General features: G+C 36.2%; 1 protein-coding gene across 1 annotated transcript; it reads right to left on the reverse strand.

Annotated features, from left to right (window-relative positions):
• Nucleotides 1-4842: 4842 nt before the first annotated feature.
• LOC143584679 (putative mediator of RNA polymerase II transcription subunit 26c) lies at nt 4843-6937 on the reverse strand. The gene is made up of 8 exons (XM_077066679.1): nt 6285-6937; nt 6149-6217; nt 5988-6070; nt 5823-5893; nt 5657-5749; nt 5414-5571; nt 5227-5314; nt 4843-5147 (listed from the first exon to the last, which is right to left on the reverse strand). The coding sequence occupies exons 1-8, from the start codon at nt 6630-6632 to the stop codon at nt 5056-5058; spliced, it is 1002 nt and encodes a 333-aa protein (XP_076922794.1). The 5' UTR covers nt 6633-6937; the 3' UTR covers nt 4843-5055.
• Between the last annotated feature and the right edge of the window lie 13908 nt (nt 6938-20845).

Raw genomic sequence — 20845 nt, forward strand, 5'->3', positions numbered from 1 at the left:
AAGTTCCCCGTGACTTCCCCTGAATTCCCTCGTGCAGACAAGCCTGTTATTATGTTCCGGACCATAATAACCCACTTGTCCATCCAAGTTCATCCCGATCTCGTCACAATATATTATTAGTTGATATTCAGATCCTATAATACTTGAGCTACTGGTTATATTTTAGGTATCTCTTTCAGACATCCTAATTCTTTATAACCAATGGCTCTGATACCAAGTTCTGTAACACCCCGTAACCGCAGCGGAAACGTACACGGGATGCAACAGACACATCTGATATCAACAGCATTGCTTATAAAGAAAATACCACTACATTAATTTATAACATATTACATTGTTGCGAGTTTCATTACTGTCTAGGTGTTACACACATATTTTACCGATAAGACATTAATAAATTCATTACAAAACATAGAGCAGCAAGCTTCCAACAGGTAGCACAGATAGTTAAGCACATATCAATCATTCCAACTTGGGCATACCTAGAAAACATGTAAAGAAAACGGGTCAACTACGAATAGTTGGTGAGTTTCACTAATTTAAATAAACACTGACAAATCATTTATTAACAATATAATCATGCTGGGAACTATGTCACCCCAGAACATTTCCATTAACTTTCTGGGAACTATGTTACCCCAGAACAATAATAACCCCTGGGAACTATGTTACCCCAGAACAATAAATACCCCTGGGAACTATGTTACCCCAGAACAATAACAACCCCTGGGAACTAAGTTACCCCAGAACAATAATAACCCCTGGGAACTATGTTACCCCAGAACAATAATAACCCCTGGGAACTATGTTACCCCAGAACAATAATAACCCCTGGGAACTATGTTACCCCAGAACAATAACACATGATAAACATTTTATATATTCTGTGCATCAGTCCATATATATATAAATGTACAAGTATTTCCATACGATCGGTATGTACTTAAATACTTTAAATAAGACATGTTTTTCCGCCCCGGGAAAATATAATTAAAACAATTCATTAAAAGGGGCTCGTGAAAACTCACCTTTTTGTGAGTCGGTGAGTAATATAAGGAACAGCTACGTGCCTGGATCTGTAATATAATATCTAGTCGTTACTATATAATTCCCATAACTTAAATACGTATCAATCGGTACATCTGGGAACATTGTTAACCCAGTACTGTACTCGATTCGGGGACAATGTTAACCCCGTGACACTTCTAAGGACTCAGATTGTGACATTGCTTAGAGTTTGACAGTCAATTTAGTTAAAGTGATGAAATTATAGCTCGGTTTGACACCCCGTTTGGCCGTGGGGCCCGTTTCCGTCATTTCGGTGCCGGAAACGGTAAAATCGGGTAAAATTACCCAAATCATCCGAATTATTTTCGGATGATTTATTTTTACTTAATTTACTTAGATTTATGAAATAGTCCATTTTTAGAGTTTTCATGTACCAGTCAGCTCGCTTATGCGAACTTTGCCGGTTTACACGTTTTAAGCTTTAAAAACTTGTTTTTATGTTCTTTTTAGCACAAATAATTACCCGATTAGTCTCGGGTCTTGAAATTTTGCACAAAACTTAATTTGACAGTAAGGACTTTTGTAAAAATTTTCCAGATTTATTTTCTTATATTTACATTTATTTATCTATTTTTAAATCTTATTAAAACACTAAATATATCAAAAATACCAAAACACTTTAGAAAAATCCCAAATTTTTCTGGGATGATCCTTGTCATCCTCATAACTTTCTGGAATTTTTCCAGATTTATTTTCCTATATTTACATTTATTTATCTATTTTTAAATCTTATTAAAACACTAAATATATCAAAAATACCAAAACACTTTAGAAAAATCCCAAATTTTTCTGGGATGATCTCTATCATCCTCATAACTTCCTGGAATTTTTCCAGATTTATTTTCCTATATTTACATTTATTTATCTATTTTTAAATCTTATTAAAACACTAAATATATCAAAAATACCAAAACACTTTAGAAAAATCCCAAATTTTTCTGGGATGATCTCTATCATCCTCATAACTTCCTGGAATTTTTCCAGATTTTAAAACTTATTTTTCAAGCCATTTTCACCCAAAACCGAGCTAGAAAGCCCTAGAACTCGTTTCACCGAAAAGCATACTTAGACTTTTCCAACTGAGCTCAAATTTTGTGGGTGACTTTTATATGTTATAAAAAGCTTATCTTAAATTTTCCGGAATTTTTCATCATGTTTTGCTATTTTTCACTATTTTAGGCCAAAACCGAGCATTAAATTCACCAAATATTCATCTTTTATCCAAAAATTATCAAAAATTCACAGATCTCATATTTTCATGTGTAGATCATCTCTGTGAAATTTCGTGACCCGACTCTAAGCACACGAAAATCTGTCCAAATTTCATAAACACACGAAAACCGAACTATTTTGTGTTTTCTAGCTTTAGATCGCAAGGATCTCGGTTTCTAGCCTTTGCTAGCCGCTAGATACAACACTTACAAGCACCTCAACACCACACCAAGCAAGTTATACCCACAATCAAGCCATTTCTTTCCTAGTGTCGGTTAAAACATCAAAACAACGATTTTGACCGTAAAAATCCGTTCTCGACTCTTTTTACTCATTTCTTGGACCAAGATCCCTTGTATAACTTGTATACATCTCTTGGTCATGCAAGAGTCGGTTTCATCTCGGATTTTCACTCGTCTTTCACATGGAAAATTCATTTGACAAGATTTCAACCGTAAAAATTCATTCTAAACACTTTTAACTAATTACTTGGATCAAGATCCTTTGTATAACTTGTATACATCCTTTGATCACACGAGAATCGGTTTCATCTCGGGTTTTCACCCATTTTTCACATGAAACTTCCTTTTCTCAAGATTATAGAATCAAAACCAAGAATCAACCATTAGAATCAAGTTTTTACCTTAGGATTTTGCTTAAAAGCTTGGGTTTTGGATGGAGGATGAAGAGTTAGAGAGGATTTTGGGAGAATGGATGTGAAAAAAAAGAAAAATGAAAGTGTAATGGGAGGAGGGTGGCCGGCCATATGGTGGTGTGGGGGGGGGCCCACATCTCAAACCATAGCCACATATTTGGATTACACAATCCGGATAATGTTGTGGATAATCTGGTTCAGTTCGTTTCTCGTTTAAACTCGTAATTCGGCTTAAAACGGGCCTAAAATGGTTGTTTTTCGGGTTAACATAAAATTTATATAAAACTGATTTAAAAACTTTAAAAACTTAACCCATGACATTAAAACATCATATTATTAATAATTACGCATCTTTTTCGGCTTGATTGATCGTCTCTTGCTTGGTTTGGTGTTAAAGGTTTCGTTTAGCGTACCGACGTACCATTAAATCGAAATCCTTTTTCTGTGCTATAATTTACTTATCCCGAAGCATTAATACTTCATAAATATCACTAAACATTATATACTTCGTCTATAATGTAATTCCCGATTCGTTCGGGTTTCAATAATCGTTCATTGGTTAAGTGTAATTCCAATACGATTCACTATATAATCGAGTATGATTCGTACTATGAATCATATATACTCGTATATACGTACTATAACTCATATAATCAATATTTAAATGACACGTAAATAGTATATACCGGCTAGGGTATACCTGAATTTGCCGGAATCGTTACACCAAACATCACTAGTTAAGTTTATTCCCGTATTTATATTTTCAAAATATGCAATTAGTACCTCTTTGGCCTTCTTCCACAATTTTAAACAATAACGTTTAAGAGTATGACGACTTACGTGAGTGTATTGTGGTTGAAGCGTATCTCGAATCATGGCGGTTAAGCGAAGGTTGTCGAAGTGGCTAAACGGCAAAGCTTCTTGAATCACAAACTTCGCCATACGATCTTGAACTCGATCAATTTGGTATGTAAATATTCCGCCTTCACTATCCATTTGCGTTTGTTGCGACTCGACGTTCTGTTTCAACGCCCTGCAATACGGTCTTTCGATGTGTTTCTTCAAATTTGAATTCGAAAGTGGGTTTAAATAAATCCCACAAAACTTGCACCGAGCCTTCAATGAATGGTCACTCAATTCAACCAAATCCCAATTGCACCAAATCTCTTGATTACGATTATGAGGTACAATACGAACGAAACTTGGTCCGGCGGTGGAACCTTGACCAACCGATGATTGTGAGGCAGCCATAACAACAAATATGAATATAGAAGAAGAGAAAACAAGATATTAGAGAACTCAGAACGTTGTAATAGCGTTTTTTTTGTATTTTTTTGCGTTCGGGTTTGCGTTTTGAGTGTTGTGATGAACCCATTACACCAAATACCTATTTATACTAGTAGTGGGGTGTTTGGGGAGCCAAAAAAACGGCCATTTTTGACCCCAACGGTCAAAAAACGGCCATAAAACCGTTTCCCAACGGCTAGAACTACTCCAACGGCTAGAACCGGTTCCGGTCGAACCGGTTCCAGAACCGGTTCCGGTTCGGTTCCGGTTCCTACCCGGTCCACCTCCAAAAATGTCAAACCGGTCCCGGATCGTCGGGTTGAAACGGAACCGAACCGGTTCCTACGAAAAACGGGTAGGAACCGGTTCGGTTTCACCGAACCGGTTCCAGGAACCGGTTTTGTTGTCCACCTCTACCTCTGACCGCTTGGGAGCGTCTATGTTGGATAAGGCTAAGTCTGTTCTATGTGATGAAGGTTCAAGTCTTAAGTGTGGACAAAGTGATCTAACTTCAGAGATAAAATTGAGTAGAAACATCATTTTACAACATCAGTTTCACATCATATTTTAATTCTTAAAACTAAATATGTTTATAGTTAAAATAACATCTCTAAACATGCTTAGCTATAAACCCATTTAATTAGAAAAATATTATATGCTATTCATGTATTAACAACAATAATAACTCAAGTTATAATAAAAAGGAGAAACGACGACAATCGATATAAAAATGCAACTTAGCATTTCATCGACAACAGATTAAAACAAAACGCGATACACTCTGAAACTTTATAAAACAAGACAAGACTAGATTTTTGGCAAGCAAGTTGAAATCATCGATTGTACCTCCCCTGAAAGTTCCCTTTTTTGGAAATGAAACCATTCCTGGGGTTTGGTATCTTATGTATTGTCCTTTGCTTTTTGGCTTCAAAATAATAAAAACAAAATTTGAGGTCAAATCAGTCATATTTGCCATGCAAAACACATCAGAACTTCAATCTAACCATTTTGTGCTTCTTGGTAGTTCTCCTGAAGCCGCTTCCGAGCCGAAGCCAGCCTGTCCATGTCAATGTTTTGCTCCCTGTTTGCTCGCTGTTGAAATATTCAATTCAAAATATATTCAACTCATGCCATTATTTTACATATCGGTTACAGTATCCCAATAATTTGCATAGAGATTAGAGAATGTACGTTTTGAGGAGGAGCCGAGGTGGAACCAGAAGCAACCATAGCAGGGCGGGATTGGGATTGGGGTGCGGGTCTTGAAGGTGCTGCTTTTTTAGAAACGACTGGTTTGGGTCTATACTGCTCTGTTTCAGAATTATTCCTTTCCGAACCAGAACTCCCATCTAAAGTTACATTTGGTGTAAAAGTTTATCAAAAATCATTCTAGAACAGTAACATAAAGAAAATGAATCAAAATCAATACTTAACTGTGTGGGTTAGGAGAATAGCCAAAATCAGGCACCTGTTGATGACTACTTTGGTCACTCCTCGATACATTCTGCACTAAAGGTGAATCGCCATCTAAAAGAACAAGCAATTAGAATCAAAACCTTACATCTTCATCAACTTAAGTCTACAAAAAGCAAAGCATTACCATCGACTGTGGCTGGCGCACGAGAATCATTCTTGGACCCGACCCATTCATCCACCAAATCTCTCCATTTTCTGCAACAATTTACAAACACAACAACTTCAACAACAATCTACAGTAGAATAACAAACCGTCTACGAGTTATAAATATGTGTGAATCAGACAGACCTCACCAATTGCTTCGCCAGATTTCTTACTTCATTCGACGGATGCTTTCTGAGTCGGTAAACATGCCTTCCGATATCAGTTTCCTGATTCAGTTACCAGATATTAATAGGGGTCAACCGCGTAAGTTAAAGAAGACAGATAATGATTAAATGTTTATGTACCTTTAGGCCAGTGAAAGTTAGATCCATATCAGCTAGGGTTTGAAGCAACTCAACAACAGCATCATCACTCTAAACCATAACCAATTAATCAGTCAACTAAAAAAACATATAGAAATGAATCATCAAACTATTAAACCTGATGTGGATCTTCAAGCTGTTCCTTAATTCTAAGCACTCTGCTCTGCTCATCATCAAACAATCCTCCGTACGGATCTGGCTCCTCGACATCATCTTCATCATTAACCGACTGCGGCGTCAACGGCGACTCACGGCTGACATCCGTCGTAGTATTCCTCACTCCGCCCGGCTGCTCAATCAAACAATTGCTACACTGCTGCGTGTACAACCGCTCCACAATTCCGTCTCGCCGGAGCTTCAAGTCGCCGCCGTAATCCGTTGAAGCTACGGTTATCGCAGCGTCAATAATATCCCAAACATCCGCACCTGAATTCGATAATATCGATCTGAATTCATCTAAATCCATTAGTTTAGTAAAAAGTGAATTAACCGTTGATTGATTTTATTTCAGCAACGAGATCTAGGAATAAAAGAAACGCGTGGACGTCATATTGCCGGCAGCCGGTAACGAGTAATCGGAACGGTAACCAGAATTAGGTAAACAATAATAATAATATTAATACAAATCCCTAAGAATAAGAGGAAGAAATCAAAGGATTGAATTTGAGTATGAGTAGTAATATTTTTTTTATATTTTATATTGTCTGATTTGAATAATAATAATAATAATAAAGGAATTTAATTATATATGGAATGGTTTGTTTTGTGTTGGGTTTTTTTTGTTTGATGGGGAAGCAAGTTGGAAGGGGAGAGTGGATTGGATTGGATTGGATTGGATTGGATTGGATTAGATTGGATTGAAGCATGAGTAGATTGCTAGCTAATAACCATTTTATTTTATTTTATTTTATTTATTTATCACTTCAACTAAAATAAGTATATTCTTCTACTTATATTCTTTTATTATATAATTTTAGGCTTTGAACTCTATTAAAAGAAAGTTAAGAGATTTTAGTATGAAAAAATGATTATTGGTTAAATATGGGATGGATGGATGTTTTTGTTTAAACAGTGTCATTATTTTTAATCCCGAGCGTGGTTGTTTTCACAATTGAACTAGAGTCCAGTTATGAACGTTTTTAGTAATTTTTGTCTTTTAGCATTTTTTTACAACTAAAAGCAAAATTTTAGTAATTTGAACACTTTTCAAACCATTGAAATAAATTTTGACATCATTGAAAACTTCAAAGCTGATTACGTATTTTGGGAATTGTCAAGAGAGAATGTGTCCAATGCTTTACGGGGTTAATGTCACACCCCAAACTAAGGCGGAAATGCCGGGGCGTGAGCTGATTGCTCACAGCTCGCAGGGGACTATCATGCAATAATAAAGGTGACAGTATCTATTAAATTTAATTATTTATTCAAATAATCAAATACAAAGTACAACTCATTAAACAAACAATAAATAAAAATTTAAATCTTGATTATATCTCTTTTAACATAATTCTTCACTAAATCTTCACCAACTTGCATTAAATTCATACGATAACCTGCATATGCGTATAGAATAGAAATTTTGTCAACAAAACATGTTGAGTGAGTAAAACACCAGATTTTGATACTACAACAATAATATATAAGAGAAAATGCAAACTGTTTCTGTGAGATAAGCAATTGAGTCATAGCATATACACAATTTAATCAAATAACAAAGATAGGGCTAAACCGTTGCCATGCGAATGGGCATTGGTTACCAAAAATGAGCTGTTTGTGAAACCATTGTCATGCGATTGGACGCTAGCCACTACGACGGTCGTATGATCATACTATTAATTGATGGACCTCTCCGAATGCGATAAAATAAAGCAAGTAAGCAAATAGCAAGTTAGGTATAAACTAATATACACACAAGGATTAACAGTTGCAGCTAAATACTATATAATAGATAAAAAGATAAAGTACGCATATGTACTCAAAAGATTTTAAATAAGTAAAAAGGGGAGTGATTACTCACCTTAGTAAATAAGAAAAGCGGGCAAATGATTAGATAAGAAAGCGGTAAACCACGCTCTTCGGGAATTACCGACGAGAAATCATAAGTAACAATAATTGAGGAAAATTAATATGGATTGAATAACGAAGCTAATACTAGATAGAGGTTCGGGATTTGATGATCAATTGTATTCTTGCGAAAGTTAAATATTACATTAATTTATTATCAATTATCACTTTTATTTATCAAAGGTTTATAGAAAATAACATATTCTAATTATATAAAATTATAATTATAAGTAGAATATTTAAATAAATAATATAAATAATTTTTGATAAATTATATAAAGAGATTCGTTTTAAAGGTTTATTTTAAACTAAAAATATGTTTTAAGGTATTTACATATATTTTTATTACAAATAAAGATTTCTTTTATATTAATATCGTAAATGATAAATATTAAATAACAATATGATCTTCTATACATAAAATACTTAAGCTATATTTTTAATACGTTAATCAACAAGATTATATTAGATATATATTTTTGATTAAAACTCTTTTTTAAATAATAAAACCATTATAAATTTTTAATAATCTAATACATACACATATATTTATATAAATATATACATATATGTAGGGTGTGTAACCAAAGTTCAGAAAAATGATCGGTTTATATGTCGGTTTTGTAAAAATTATTGATTTATTATTATATTTACAATATTTATAATATATTTTAAATAGTTAGATTAATTAATATAAAGATTATATGGTTTATTAACATATTCAAAAATAAAGGGGCTGGGGGGATGTTCGAACCCGCGCCCCCAGCGGCTGGATGACTTAACCACACCACACACCAGCCAAATGAGCTGGTGTGTTAGCTGGTATAAATACAATAAACATACAAATATAAACAGAACAGCGATGAACTAGATTATACATTGAACCCTAACAAGATCAATCGGCCAAATCGCTAATCGATTGACCGATTAACCTTAGGGCTATTAAAGAGGAGATCACGGCGATTCTAAACATCTAATAAATTACCTATTACGCTGATAAAATGATGGTTAAATAGATCAACTTGCAGACGACACAAACCCGTCTCAGAACATGTATCCAGAGGTTTCCACAATGCAATTAAGTTGGGGGGGGGGGGGGTTGAAGGCGATGTGATAAGGGTCGTGTACCCAGGTTTAATTGAATTATAATGTCTGTTATATGGTAAATTCATAAACGAACTATGACCATTAGTTTAAAAGGTTGTTACATATCAAATTAGATCTTGTTTCTTAATAAAAGATATCGGCAAGGTCAATTTGGCAAGTATAATCAAATGCACATATCGATTCCAAAATTAATAAATGTATTACTCAAGAATTGGACTCGGGTTTGATGATTTAAGAACGGGTTCGGGTTTGGCTCATGGATATGGGTTGGGTATTTGGGTAAATGGGTATAATATTATAAATTTCCAGATCTTGCATAATGGCCCTTGAATTATGAAGGTGGAAGCAAAAAGAGAGAATGTTTAGTTTAGGGTTAAAAATGAATATAAATCAAAGTAGTTTTAATAATTAAATAAATGTTTAAACAAAAATATTAAAATAATAATAATGACTCGATAAACGCGATATTTATATTGATAAAATTTTCCGAACGTAAAACGGATTGGGTAACGGTTAATAAAATAATAATTTAAAATCCAAGTTGTTACTGTCTTCCCTACTTTAAGGAGTTTCGTCCCGAAATTTAAGGATAATATAACAAAACCATTAAATTTTGAGGAAAGGAAAATTTTAAATATAATTTTAAAATTAATCATAATACAGATCTTTGAATACCCACAACAACGATCTAAATGTAAATTCGATAAGGGCACCTATATATAGGATGTACCAGCGGCTTATCCACCATGTCTTTATCATCTTTACATTCGTACTGTTATCTCAACTACTTTCGGTTCTAGATTATGACACACAGTTGCACGTTTCATGATTTCCATGCGAGCACTTCGATAATTATGTTCCGGACCATAATTAATATTATCTTCGGATGGTCCACATGATTTGTCTCATCATGTGGGTTTACAAAACGTTTGAAAATATAATTTCAATAGAAATCTTTTAGAGAAAAGATTTATAAGCGAGACATCTTTTAAACAAACAAAAATTTATAGTTTGGTTATGTAAAATGGGGAATTTTGTAAAACAACCTTTCGATAGTTTTAAACTTTACTCGAGAGACATAACGATAGAAAATCTTAATTATTACTTCAATAATTCATAAAAACATTAATCCAAAATTTATTAAAGAGTCGATACAAGGAAAATATCAAATTAAATAACATAGAATACGACGAGTGGCAAAGTCTTCTAGTAGCTTGAGTCCTCAATTGTTCATGCCTTGGAACCTTGGAACTTGAGCATCTTGAATGATTTGATCCATGAGAGTTTGAGCAGTCGTGGTAGATTGATTTGGCATTGCTTGAATAACTTGAGCTTGAACGGGCCGCAAGAGTGTTGTTTGGTTAAATTAGGATTGATAAACCTGAGCTTGTGGATGCGGAACTTGGTAAGTTTGGGTTAAGCATGGATGATCTTGCATGACGAGAGGAGTGATGTATATAAAAATATACATCTTTTTAGCATCAAATAATCTCAAAAAACTGCAACTCTATCATATAATATAGGTAAAATAACTACTTATCATGTTAAAATGTATTTTCAGATGAATCCAAGCCTCAAACGAAGAAACGAATGAAAAAAACCAAAGAAAACAACAAAACATGGGGTTGTGCTTCAGAAAACATGGGGCTGTGCTTCTGGAAACACGGGGCTGTGCTTTAGGAAACACGGGGCCGTGCTTCTGGGAACACGGGGTCGTGCTCACCTATCAGAAAAGACAAAAATCTACAAGAAAAGACAAAATAGTGGACAACTAGACACGGGGACGTGCTTCAATGGACACGGGGTCGTGGTCACCTTTCGGAAACGATAAAAAGAATTAGCACATGTCACTAAAAAGCACAGGGTCGTGCCTTAGGAAGCACGGTGCCATGGTGAGTCATCATGTACGATCTGACAACATGCAACTGGGACACGTAGACACAGAGCCATGCTTAATAAAGCACGGGGCCGTGCTTCTATCTCCAGACAGCCTATAAATAGAGGCTCTTGTGTCATTTGAGAAATGTGCCTTGAAAAGAATTCTATACGGTTTTAACTTATAAAAACACCCACTAACACTCATATTGAAGATCTAGTGAAGAGTTTGAAGGCTTGAAGGTCATCATCAACCATCATAATCATCCATCCACCATCATCATTAAGAAGGAAGATTCATCCACATTTTGTTAGATTGTTCTAGTTTAATCTTGTGTTAGTTATCATCATCCACTCTAATGTTCATAACCATGCTCATTATGAGCTAAACTCCATTTACCATCTAAAATCTATGAAGAAGCTTTGTTTTACTTGATGATTATATAAAACATGTGGTTTAGTTTAGTAAAGTACATGGTTATCTTGCAATTATCTTTTGATGAGAAATGTTTCACCATCTTAATTCAACAATTCAAAGTTGGTGATTGTCAATTATATTGGCAATCGTTCATGATCGATTCATGTTCTTGAAAGATAGAAATACTTTGATAACTTATCGAAACATGGATCCTAATATTGTACTTTGAAATGATGAGATATAAGTTATGATCTATTTCTCTAGTTTTGGTAATTCTGAAATAACATCGCTAACGCGATTGCTTAGGTTATCATGCTAGTTAAATAAATCATATGTTAACGGAATTTGTAATTATAACCTACTTAAATCAACCAAGGGGAGGTTGTGTGACTAAACTATAACCACCCGAAGTTGTTAGAATTGATATTTGAGAAATCGAAGTCAATCCTAATCTTTCTACTTTACTAAACTACTTGCCAACTCAAATTGACATTCTCGTGGTAGCATGACATTAGGAAATGGTCGACTTTAAAATGTGCATGCTACTTTCTTTTATGTCATAGGATATGCTCACTTAGAAATGAGGGGCTATCTACCATATATTATTACGGCAAGTTTATCACATGTTTACGTTATAATCATCAATGATAAATGGAGTGGATTCTTGATCTTAGATGGTAACTTTCATATAATTGAACTACTTGTTTAGAATTTCTCATCTTGGTCACCTATATATTATATATAAGTATTAATATTTTATAAAAAGTTCAAAAATCAACCCCAAAATGATTAAAACCTCCGATTAAAGTAAAACGACGATTCATTATTAGAAAAATTTGTGTCCACGGATCGATACTTGGTTCTTACCAATACTATTCTACATATACGATAGGTACACTTGCCTATTTTGTGTGTGTTTAGTCTTTGTAGAAATCACTTTTATAAATTTAAAACACGATCTTGTGCAAAAGCTAAATATCCAATCCATTATATTTTACAAGCTACACGCAGACATCATCAAGTTTTTGGCGCCGTTGCCGGGGACATGGTACGTTTCTAAGAACGATCCAAGTTTTAATTTAATTCTTGTCTATAATTGTACAAATTTTTTAACTTTTTTTTTATTTTTACTGACTATTAGACTATATAATTTTACGGCTAGCCTAATTTTAACCTTTATTTACCTAACCTTTACTTTAGCTTAATTAACTTAGACTTTAATTTAGTTTTTAAAATAGCTTAGCCTAACTCGTAGTTTAACTTCAACTAACCTTTAGTTTAACTTTAGCTAACTTTTACCTTAGTTTTAACATTGATTTAGTCCCATGTATGTCCTTTACTTCCAAGCCTGAGCTTGTTTCTCCAATTTCTGAACCGCAACGATTCTTTCGTCGACGACCACATAAACGGACTGCGAAAACCGCCGAAACAATCAAAGACGAATCAGTAGACGCCACCACATCAGGAGAAAATCAAATAGAAGAAATGATGGCGGCCCAGAATAATGAGCCGAGCATGAGCCAGTATGTCAAGCCAACTCTCAAAGGCCAATGAGCCGAGCATGAGCCAGTATGTCAAGCCAACTCTCAAAGGCTATGGCAATAGAGTGGCTCCACCCGAAATAACCGAAAATTTCGAAATCAAATCAACCACCATTCATATGGTGGAAAATTCAGTTCAATTTCATGGTCTCCTCGACGAAGACCCTCTTTCACATATATCTCATTCCTACGAATCTGCGGGACCTTTAAAATACAAAACTGTTCAGAAGATCAAGTCAAACTCAAACTCTTTCCTTTCTCTTTAAGGGGACAAGCCCTGGAATGGATAGAATCTCTTTCCTCTGGCTACATCACTACTTGGGACCAGATGGTTGAACAGTTTCTCCTCAAATACTTTCCGCCTGATAAAACTGCCAAATACCGAGCCAGCATTACCGGATTCCGGACCGATGATGATGAGTCGTTACACGCAGCATGGGAAAGATACAAAAGTCTTATGAGAAGATGCCCACATCATGGACTGAGCGTATGGTTGCAAGTACAAACTTTCTTTGACGCACAATACAGTCAAAACAAACAGGCCATCGACCAAATCGCCGGTGGAGACCTGGGATCCAAATCACCTAACAAAGCATTTGAAGTCTTGGAAAAGGCAACAAAGAAGAGTTTCTATTACAACCCACCAAGATCTGCACCAACCTATAAAGGAATACACCACGTCGATTCCAACACTCTTGTCACAACACAGCTTGAAGCCCTTTCTAAAAAATTCGAACAACTTCAAGGCTAGTTATCAAAAACCAGACTCACCTGTGACACTTGTGAAGGAAGTCATAGAGAAGTGACTTTAAACAAGTCATCATGGCTATGGAAGAGGTCGATTTCATTTCTCGACAGAACAACGCTTTCAGTAATAACTACAATTCAGGATGGAGAAACCACCCGGATTTCAGCTGGAAAGATGGAGGTAACACTCAAACCTTACTCGGATTCGAAAAAAGACCGATAAATCAATCCTTCCAGCCAAAACCCCAATTTCAAGATCAAAGTTCCAGTAGCCATCAAAACCCGAGCTACTCAAAAATCGAAGAGATATTAATCCAAATCATGACCAAAACAAATGAAGCAGAGAAGAAGGCCGACTCAAGAGCTGTTGATATCAGCGGAGTATTGTTAAAACATGAAGCTGACCTAAAAAGTCAACAATCATCATTACAGAATCTAGAAACTCATATCGGACAAATTGCCCGACAATTATCCGAAAGACCACCCGACACTCTTCCAAGCAACACAATCACCAACCCGAATGCGACAGCTAACACTGTTACACTTAGAAGCGGTAAAACCACTGTTGCCTCACCAACTTCAGAACCAGTTACAGAAAAGGAATCACCTAATAAAACGCAGGAAAGACTGATCCAAACGGGCACCGTACAACCTAAGGAGCCAGTCCGAACTTATATTCCACCTATTCCATACCTTGGACGGCTGAAGCATGAACGATTGGAAGCTCAGTACGAGAAGTTTTTAGAACTCTTCAAACATGTCCACATCAACATCCCTTTCATCGAAGCCATCGCTCAAATGCCGAAATATGCCAAGTTTCTCAAAGAAGTACTGACAAACAAGAGGAAGCTGGAAGAGCTCTCGCGTGTCACCCTGAGTGAAGAATGTTCAGCTGTCCTCCAGAACAAGCTACCAACAAAAATGACCGACCCAAGGAGTTTTACTATCCCTTGTCTCATAGGAAATTTGTCTGTTAGCAATGCCCTGGCTGACCTAGAGCTAGTATTAAATTAATGCCTTAAGCGGTCTTTGCAAAACTAGGAATAGGAGAACCAAATCCCACCCGCATGAGCATTCAGTTAGCTGACCGATTTGTTAAATATCCTCAGGGAATTGTTGAAAGCATGCTTCTCCAAATTGACAAGTTTGTTTTCCTAGTTGATTTTGTAATTCTAGACATGGAGGAAGACAAAAGTGTACCTCTGATTTTAGGAAGACCATTCTTAGCCACTACAAAGGCTATTATTGACGTTTGCACCGGCAAACTCACTCTCAGGGTCAATGACGAGGCAATCACTTTTGATATAGGAAAATCTATGCAATATCCGCAACATCACGATGACACGTTATATTGTGTTGATATCATAGATTCTATCGTGAGTTGCTATATGCGAGATTCCTCCATCACCAACCCACTAGAAATACAAGTCCTAACCAAAACCATAACCATACCCATTTTAGAAAACAAAAATCTCAATGCTGACTATCACGAAGCATCATAAGTAGTATGTGAAATCACCGAATATAATGAAAAATCAAAACCATCAATCGAAGAACCACCAGCCTTAGAGTTAAAAGAACTTCCAAGCCACCTCGATACACGATCCTGGAAAAAGACTCTCAACTCCCAGTAATTATTTCATCTCACCTTTCTACATAAGAGAAAGACGAACTTCTTCAGGTTCTTAAAAACCATAAGAAGGTTATCGCATGGAAGATCATGGATATCATGGGCATCAGTCCTTCCTTTTGTACTCACAAAATCCTCATGGAGGAAGAATACAAACCCGTGGTCCAACATCAAAGACGTCTCAATCCCAACATGCAAGATGTGGTGAAGAAGGAAGTAATCAAACTCCTTGATGCCGAATTAATCTACCCAATCTCAGATTCACCTTGGGTTAGTCTAGTTCAAGTAGTACCCAAGAAGGGAGGAATGACAGTTGTAATGAACGAGAAGGATGAGCTAATACCAATGAGAACCTTCACAGGCTGGCGAGTTTCCATTGACTACCGAAAACTTAATGACGCCACAAGAAAAGATTATACTTCCTTTCATCGATCAAATGCTTGAACGTTTATCTGGAAAAATGTTCTACTGTTTTCTTGATGGATTTTCTGGGTACTTCCAAATTCTCATTGCTCCTGAAGATCAGGAGAAAACCACTTTTACATGTCCGTACGGAACCTTCGCCTACCGAAGAATGCCATTTGGACTATGTAATGCTCTAGCGACCTTCTAGTAATGCATGGTGGCCATCTTTCACGAAATGATCGAACACTCTATGGAAGTATTCATGGACGACTTCTCAGTCTTTGGAGACTCTTTCGATCATTGCTTAAAAAACCTTGACAAAATGTTAGCCAGGTGTGAGGAAGTAAATCTAGTGCTCAACTGAGAGAAATGTCACTTTATGGTTAAAGAATGCATCGTTCTCGGCCACAAGATTTCTCAAAAGGGATTAGAAGTTGATAAAGCAAAAATAAAAACTATCTCTATGCTTCCGCACCCAACTTCAGTAAAGGCCATTAGAAGTTTTCTAGGTCACGTAGGATTTTACCGTCGTTTCATAAAAAGACTTCTCCAAAATTGCTAGGCCTACGACGAAACTTCTGGAGAAAGATGCACCCTTCATCTTCTCTGAAGAATGTGTTGAATCATTCAACATATTGAATGAAAAACTTGTCAACGCACCAATCGACTACACCCGATTGGACCATTCAAAATCATGTGTGATGCAAGCGAATTTGCAGTTGGAGCCGTACTCAGACAACGCAAAGAAAAACACTTTCACCCAATTTACTATGCCAGTAAAACTCTTAACGATGCGCAAGAAAATTACACCACAATAGAAAAAGAGATACTAGCAGTAGTCTTTGCCTTTGAAAAATTTAGATCCTACCTAGTTCTTTCCAAAACCATAGTTTACACTGACCATGCTGCCATACGATACCTCTTCAACAAGCAGGATGCAAAACCTAGACTTATCCGATGGATTCTCTTACTCCAAGAATTCGACATAGAAGTCAAAGACAAGAAAGGAGCAGAGAATGTAGCCGTAGACCATCTATCACGCTTAGAATGCCCAGCTTCAAATGAACATCATGAGGATATCATCGATGATAATTTTTCACATGAAGTTCTCATGCATATCCAAGCAGTCATGCAGGAAAAGGATGAAAGTCCATGGTTTGCCGATTTCACAAACTACTTAGCATGTAAAATCCTAAGAAAAGGAATAACTCATCAACAATGGAAGAAATTCTTTTCCGACCTTAAGTTCTACTTTTGGGAAGATCCTTACTTGTTTAGGATAGGTGCCGATCAGGTTGTTCGTAGGTGTGTAGCAGGAAAGAAAGCCTTAGATATTCTGAACAGTGCCATGAAGGACATACTGGTGGACACCACAGTACCGCCACCATGGTCAAAAAAGTGTTTGATGCAGGATTTTTCTGGCCCACCATATATAAAGACACACATGCTTTGATCCAGGCATGCGATGCTTGTCAAAGAGCCGGAAACATCTCAGCAAAAAATGAGATGGCTCAAAAAGGCATTCTTATTGTGAAGTCTTTAATGTATGGGGAATAGATTTCATGGGCCCATTTCCTAAGTCCTTTGGAAACAAGTACATCCTCGTAGCAGTCGACTACGTATCTAAATGGGTAGAAGCACAAGCTCTTCCCACTAACGATGCTAGAGTAGTTGTACGATTTCTAAAAAGGTTATTCTCATGATTCAGTACTCCAAAAGCCCTAATCAGCGACAGAGGTACTCACTTCTGCAATGCTTTAACGGACAAAGTCTTAGCACGATATGGAGTTTACCACTGACTGGCAACGCCATATCACCCTCAGACCAGTGGTCAAGTGGAGGTCTCGAATCGAGGAATCAAAAGAATTTTAGAAAGAACCATAGGGATGAATCGCAATAATTGGGCAGAAAAATTAGATGACACTTTGTGGACCCTTAGGACAGCCTACAAAACCGCCATAGGAACAACACACTTCAAACTTGTTTATGGGAAAGCATGTCATCTAGCAGTAGAACTAAAACACAAAGCTTACTGGGCTCTTAGAGCAGTGAACTTTGATCTAATGTCCGCCAGTAAAAACCTAGAAGATCAAATTCACGAGCTAGAAAAACTAAGAGCACAGACATATGAAAATTCCTGGTCTTACAAAGAAAAGACTAAACGTTTACACGACTCCCATTTAAAAGGAAACAAGAAATTTCAAGTTGGAGATCGTGCACTGTTATATAACACACGTTTACGTCTTTTCCCAGGAAAGCTGAAATCTCGTTGGACAGGTCCTTACGTAGTTGAATAATTTTTCGACTATGGGACAGTTGATATTTCAAGTTCTGATGGACACAAGTTCAAAGTCAATGGACATCGATTAAAACCATACATCGATGGACCATTCAAAGCCGTCTCAGAGGTAGTAATACTCCACCAAAACCAATGAACATACTGGAAGTAGGGTCTGGCCAAGACCCTGATTAAATTACGCATTGAAAATAGGTTAAAATAAAATTTTATAATAAATAAATAAATAATAATAATAATTTTTAGTATTATTGTGCTTTGGATGTTTGTTGGTTGTGTGTAGTTTTTTTTTATAACTTAGGTATCCTACATGAGAACGAACGAAAAACAGTGGACGCTCTGTTAAAATTTCGTTGGCCCGTGGGGAAGTTTCTTTCCATTTACCCTCCATACTTCATATGAATCTTTTTATTATGAATCTTTTCAAATTGAGGACAATGTGAGATTCAAGTGTGAGGAGGGAAATTACTTGACCAATTGCTTGCTCAACTAATTATAAGATTCTCTAATAACAAAATTTTTGTAGCAAATAAAGACTAGTTTTATAACAAAAACAAATGAAAATCCAAGAAAAGTTTTTCCAAATAACCAACTAGAAATATGTTATAACCAAAAAGTGAAAAAGTTAAAAGAAGTTTTGTAATACTGAGAATAAATATATGCAAAATATGGCGTTTATACCCAATTCCTCCATTACTGTGAGATAAACCTCATGCCATATAAATATTTTTTCGGAAGCTTTGAGTGAGTCATATGTTTCGTGTGATTTAGAACTTGTTGCAATATTCATTTCAAGACCGCACGAAGCGTTGTATAAAGAAGAAGGTAATGTTGTCACCATTCCCTCAAACCATTCTCCAAATCAACAAACCCAAAAACCTCATCCAAAAACCTTACCACTTTATCCCCCTCACCAGTAAAATACAACGCTGGTATTTTACCGGCAGACCCTAAAGAACTGGAAATGCATTCTTTCGATTTCAATTTCCTTTGCTGCATACATTTCGCAAAACCTAGGTTGCCTCCAGAACTTAGGGAGAGAATATTTCTCTTTAGCAATGAGGTGAAGAAAAAGTGGCGCCAAGACGAACAAAGGCCACCATTTTGTGAAGTTTCCAAAAGCGCAATGAAAAGAAGAGCAAAAAGATATGAACGATGCTTAGGCCGCGGTAACTGGTCCCACGAAGGAAGATGTAGAAAAAGTCAAACTCAGTCTCAGCATGAATATACCAAACTAATGAGGGTGGGGGCTATTAGGCTCAAAGTCGAACGATCCATTAGAGTTGGAAGTTATGTTCAGAACAGGATTGAGGAAGAACTGATCCACATCCTCGACCAAACTGGTCTTGACGATCTGACCTTAAAAGAGTCACTAGGTTTGTTCTAAAAATAAATAAATTAGCAATCGGGGGAAATGAGCTAACCGTTGAAGACATGTTAAGACTCCCGACAATCAGCAGAAGTTGTATTTACCATCCTCATTAGCCTAAACCCTTGAACTACCACAAAATACCAAAATCTCTACTCACACAAAACCAACCCATATTACCTACTGATCTATGCAACCCTTCACAAAGGTGGAGATTTGAACTTGTTACAAGATTATTTATCACATGTTACATTTTGGCTAAGAGTGTTCATATACATACATCACAGGTATGATCAGATATAAAACAGAGTGTGAGTGAACATTGTGAGAATGTGACGTTTTGCATAAACAAAAGCTCATAAAAACAAATCACCTTTTTATATATCACTACATATATTCCTATGATTTAAGGTTGGCTATTTTATTCCCATTTTCTTGGAACTCTTTTGGGATGTTTAAACTATAGTCCTAACTTGCTATTTTTAGAGAATATTTATAAGTAACTTGCTTAAGGACAAGCAAGGTTCAAGTGTGAGGATGTTTGATGTATATAAAAATATACATCTTTTTAGCATCAAATAATCTCTAAAAACTGCAACTTCTATCATATAATATAGTTAAACTAACTACTTATCATGTTAAAATGTATTTTCAGATGAATCCAAGCCTCAAACGAAGAAACGAATGAAAAAACCAAAGAAAACAACAAAACATGGGACTGTGCTTATAGAAACACGGGGTCTTGCTTCTGGGAACACGGGGCCGTGCTCACCTATCAGAAATGACAAAATCTACAAGAAAAGACAAAATAGCAGACAACTAGACATGGGGCCGTGGTCACCTTTCAGAAACGACAAAAAGAATTAGCACATGTCACTAAAAAGCATGGGGCCGTGCTTAGGAAGCACGGAGCCGTGATGAGTCTTCATGTACGATCTGACAACATGCAACTGGGACACATAGACATGGGGCCATGCTTAATAAAGCACGGGGCCGTGCTTCTATCTCCAGACAACCTATAAATAGAGGCTCTTGTGTCATTTGAGAAGTGTGCCTTGAAGATAATTCTATACGGTTTTCACTTATAAATACACCCAATAACAATCATATTGAAGATCTAGTAAAGAGTTTGAAGATTTAGAGGTCATCATCATCAACCATCATTATCATCCATCCACCATCATCATTAAGAAGGAAGATTCATCCACATTTGGTTAGATTGTTCTA

The sequence above is a fragment of the Bidens hawaiensis genome, unplaced genomic scaffold (genome assembly GCF_021521415.1).
Source record: "Bidens hawaiensis isolate Kalapana, Puna unplaced genomic scaffold, B.hawaiensis_p1.1 tig00033226_1, whole genome shotgun sequence".
NCBI classification, from domain to species: Eukaryota; Viridiplantae; Streptophyta; class Magnoliopsida; order Asterales; family Asteraceae; genus Bidens; species Bidens hawaiensis.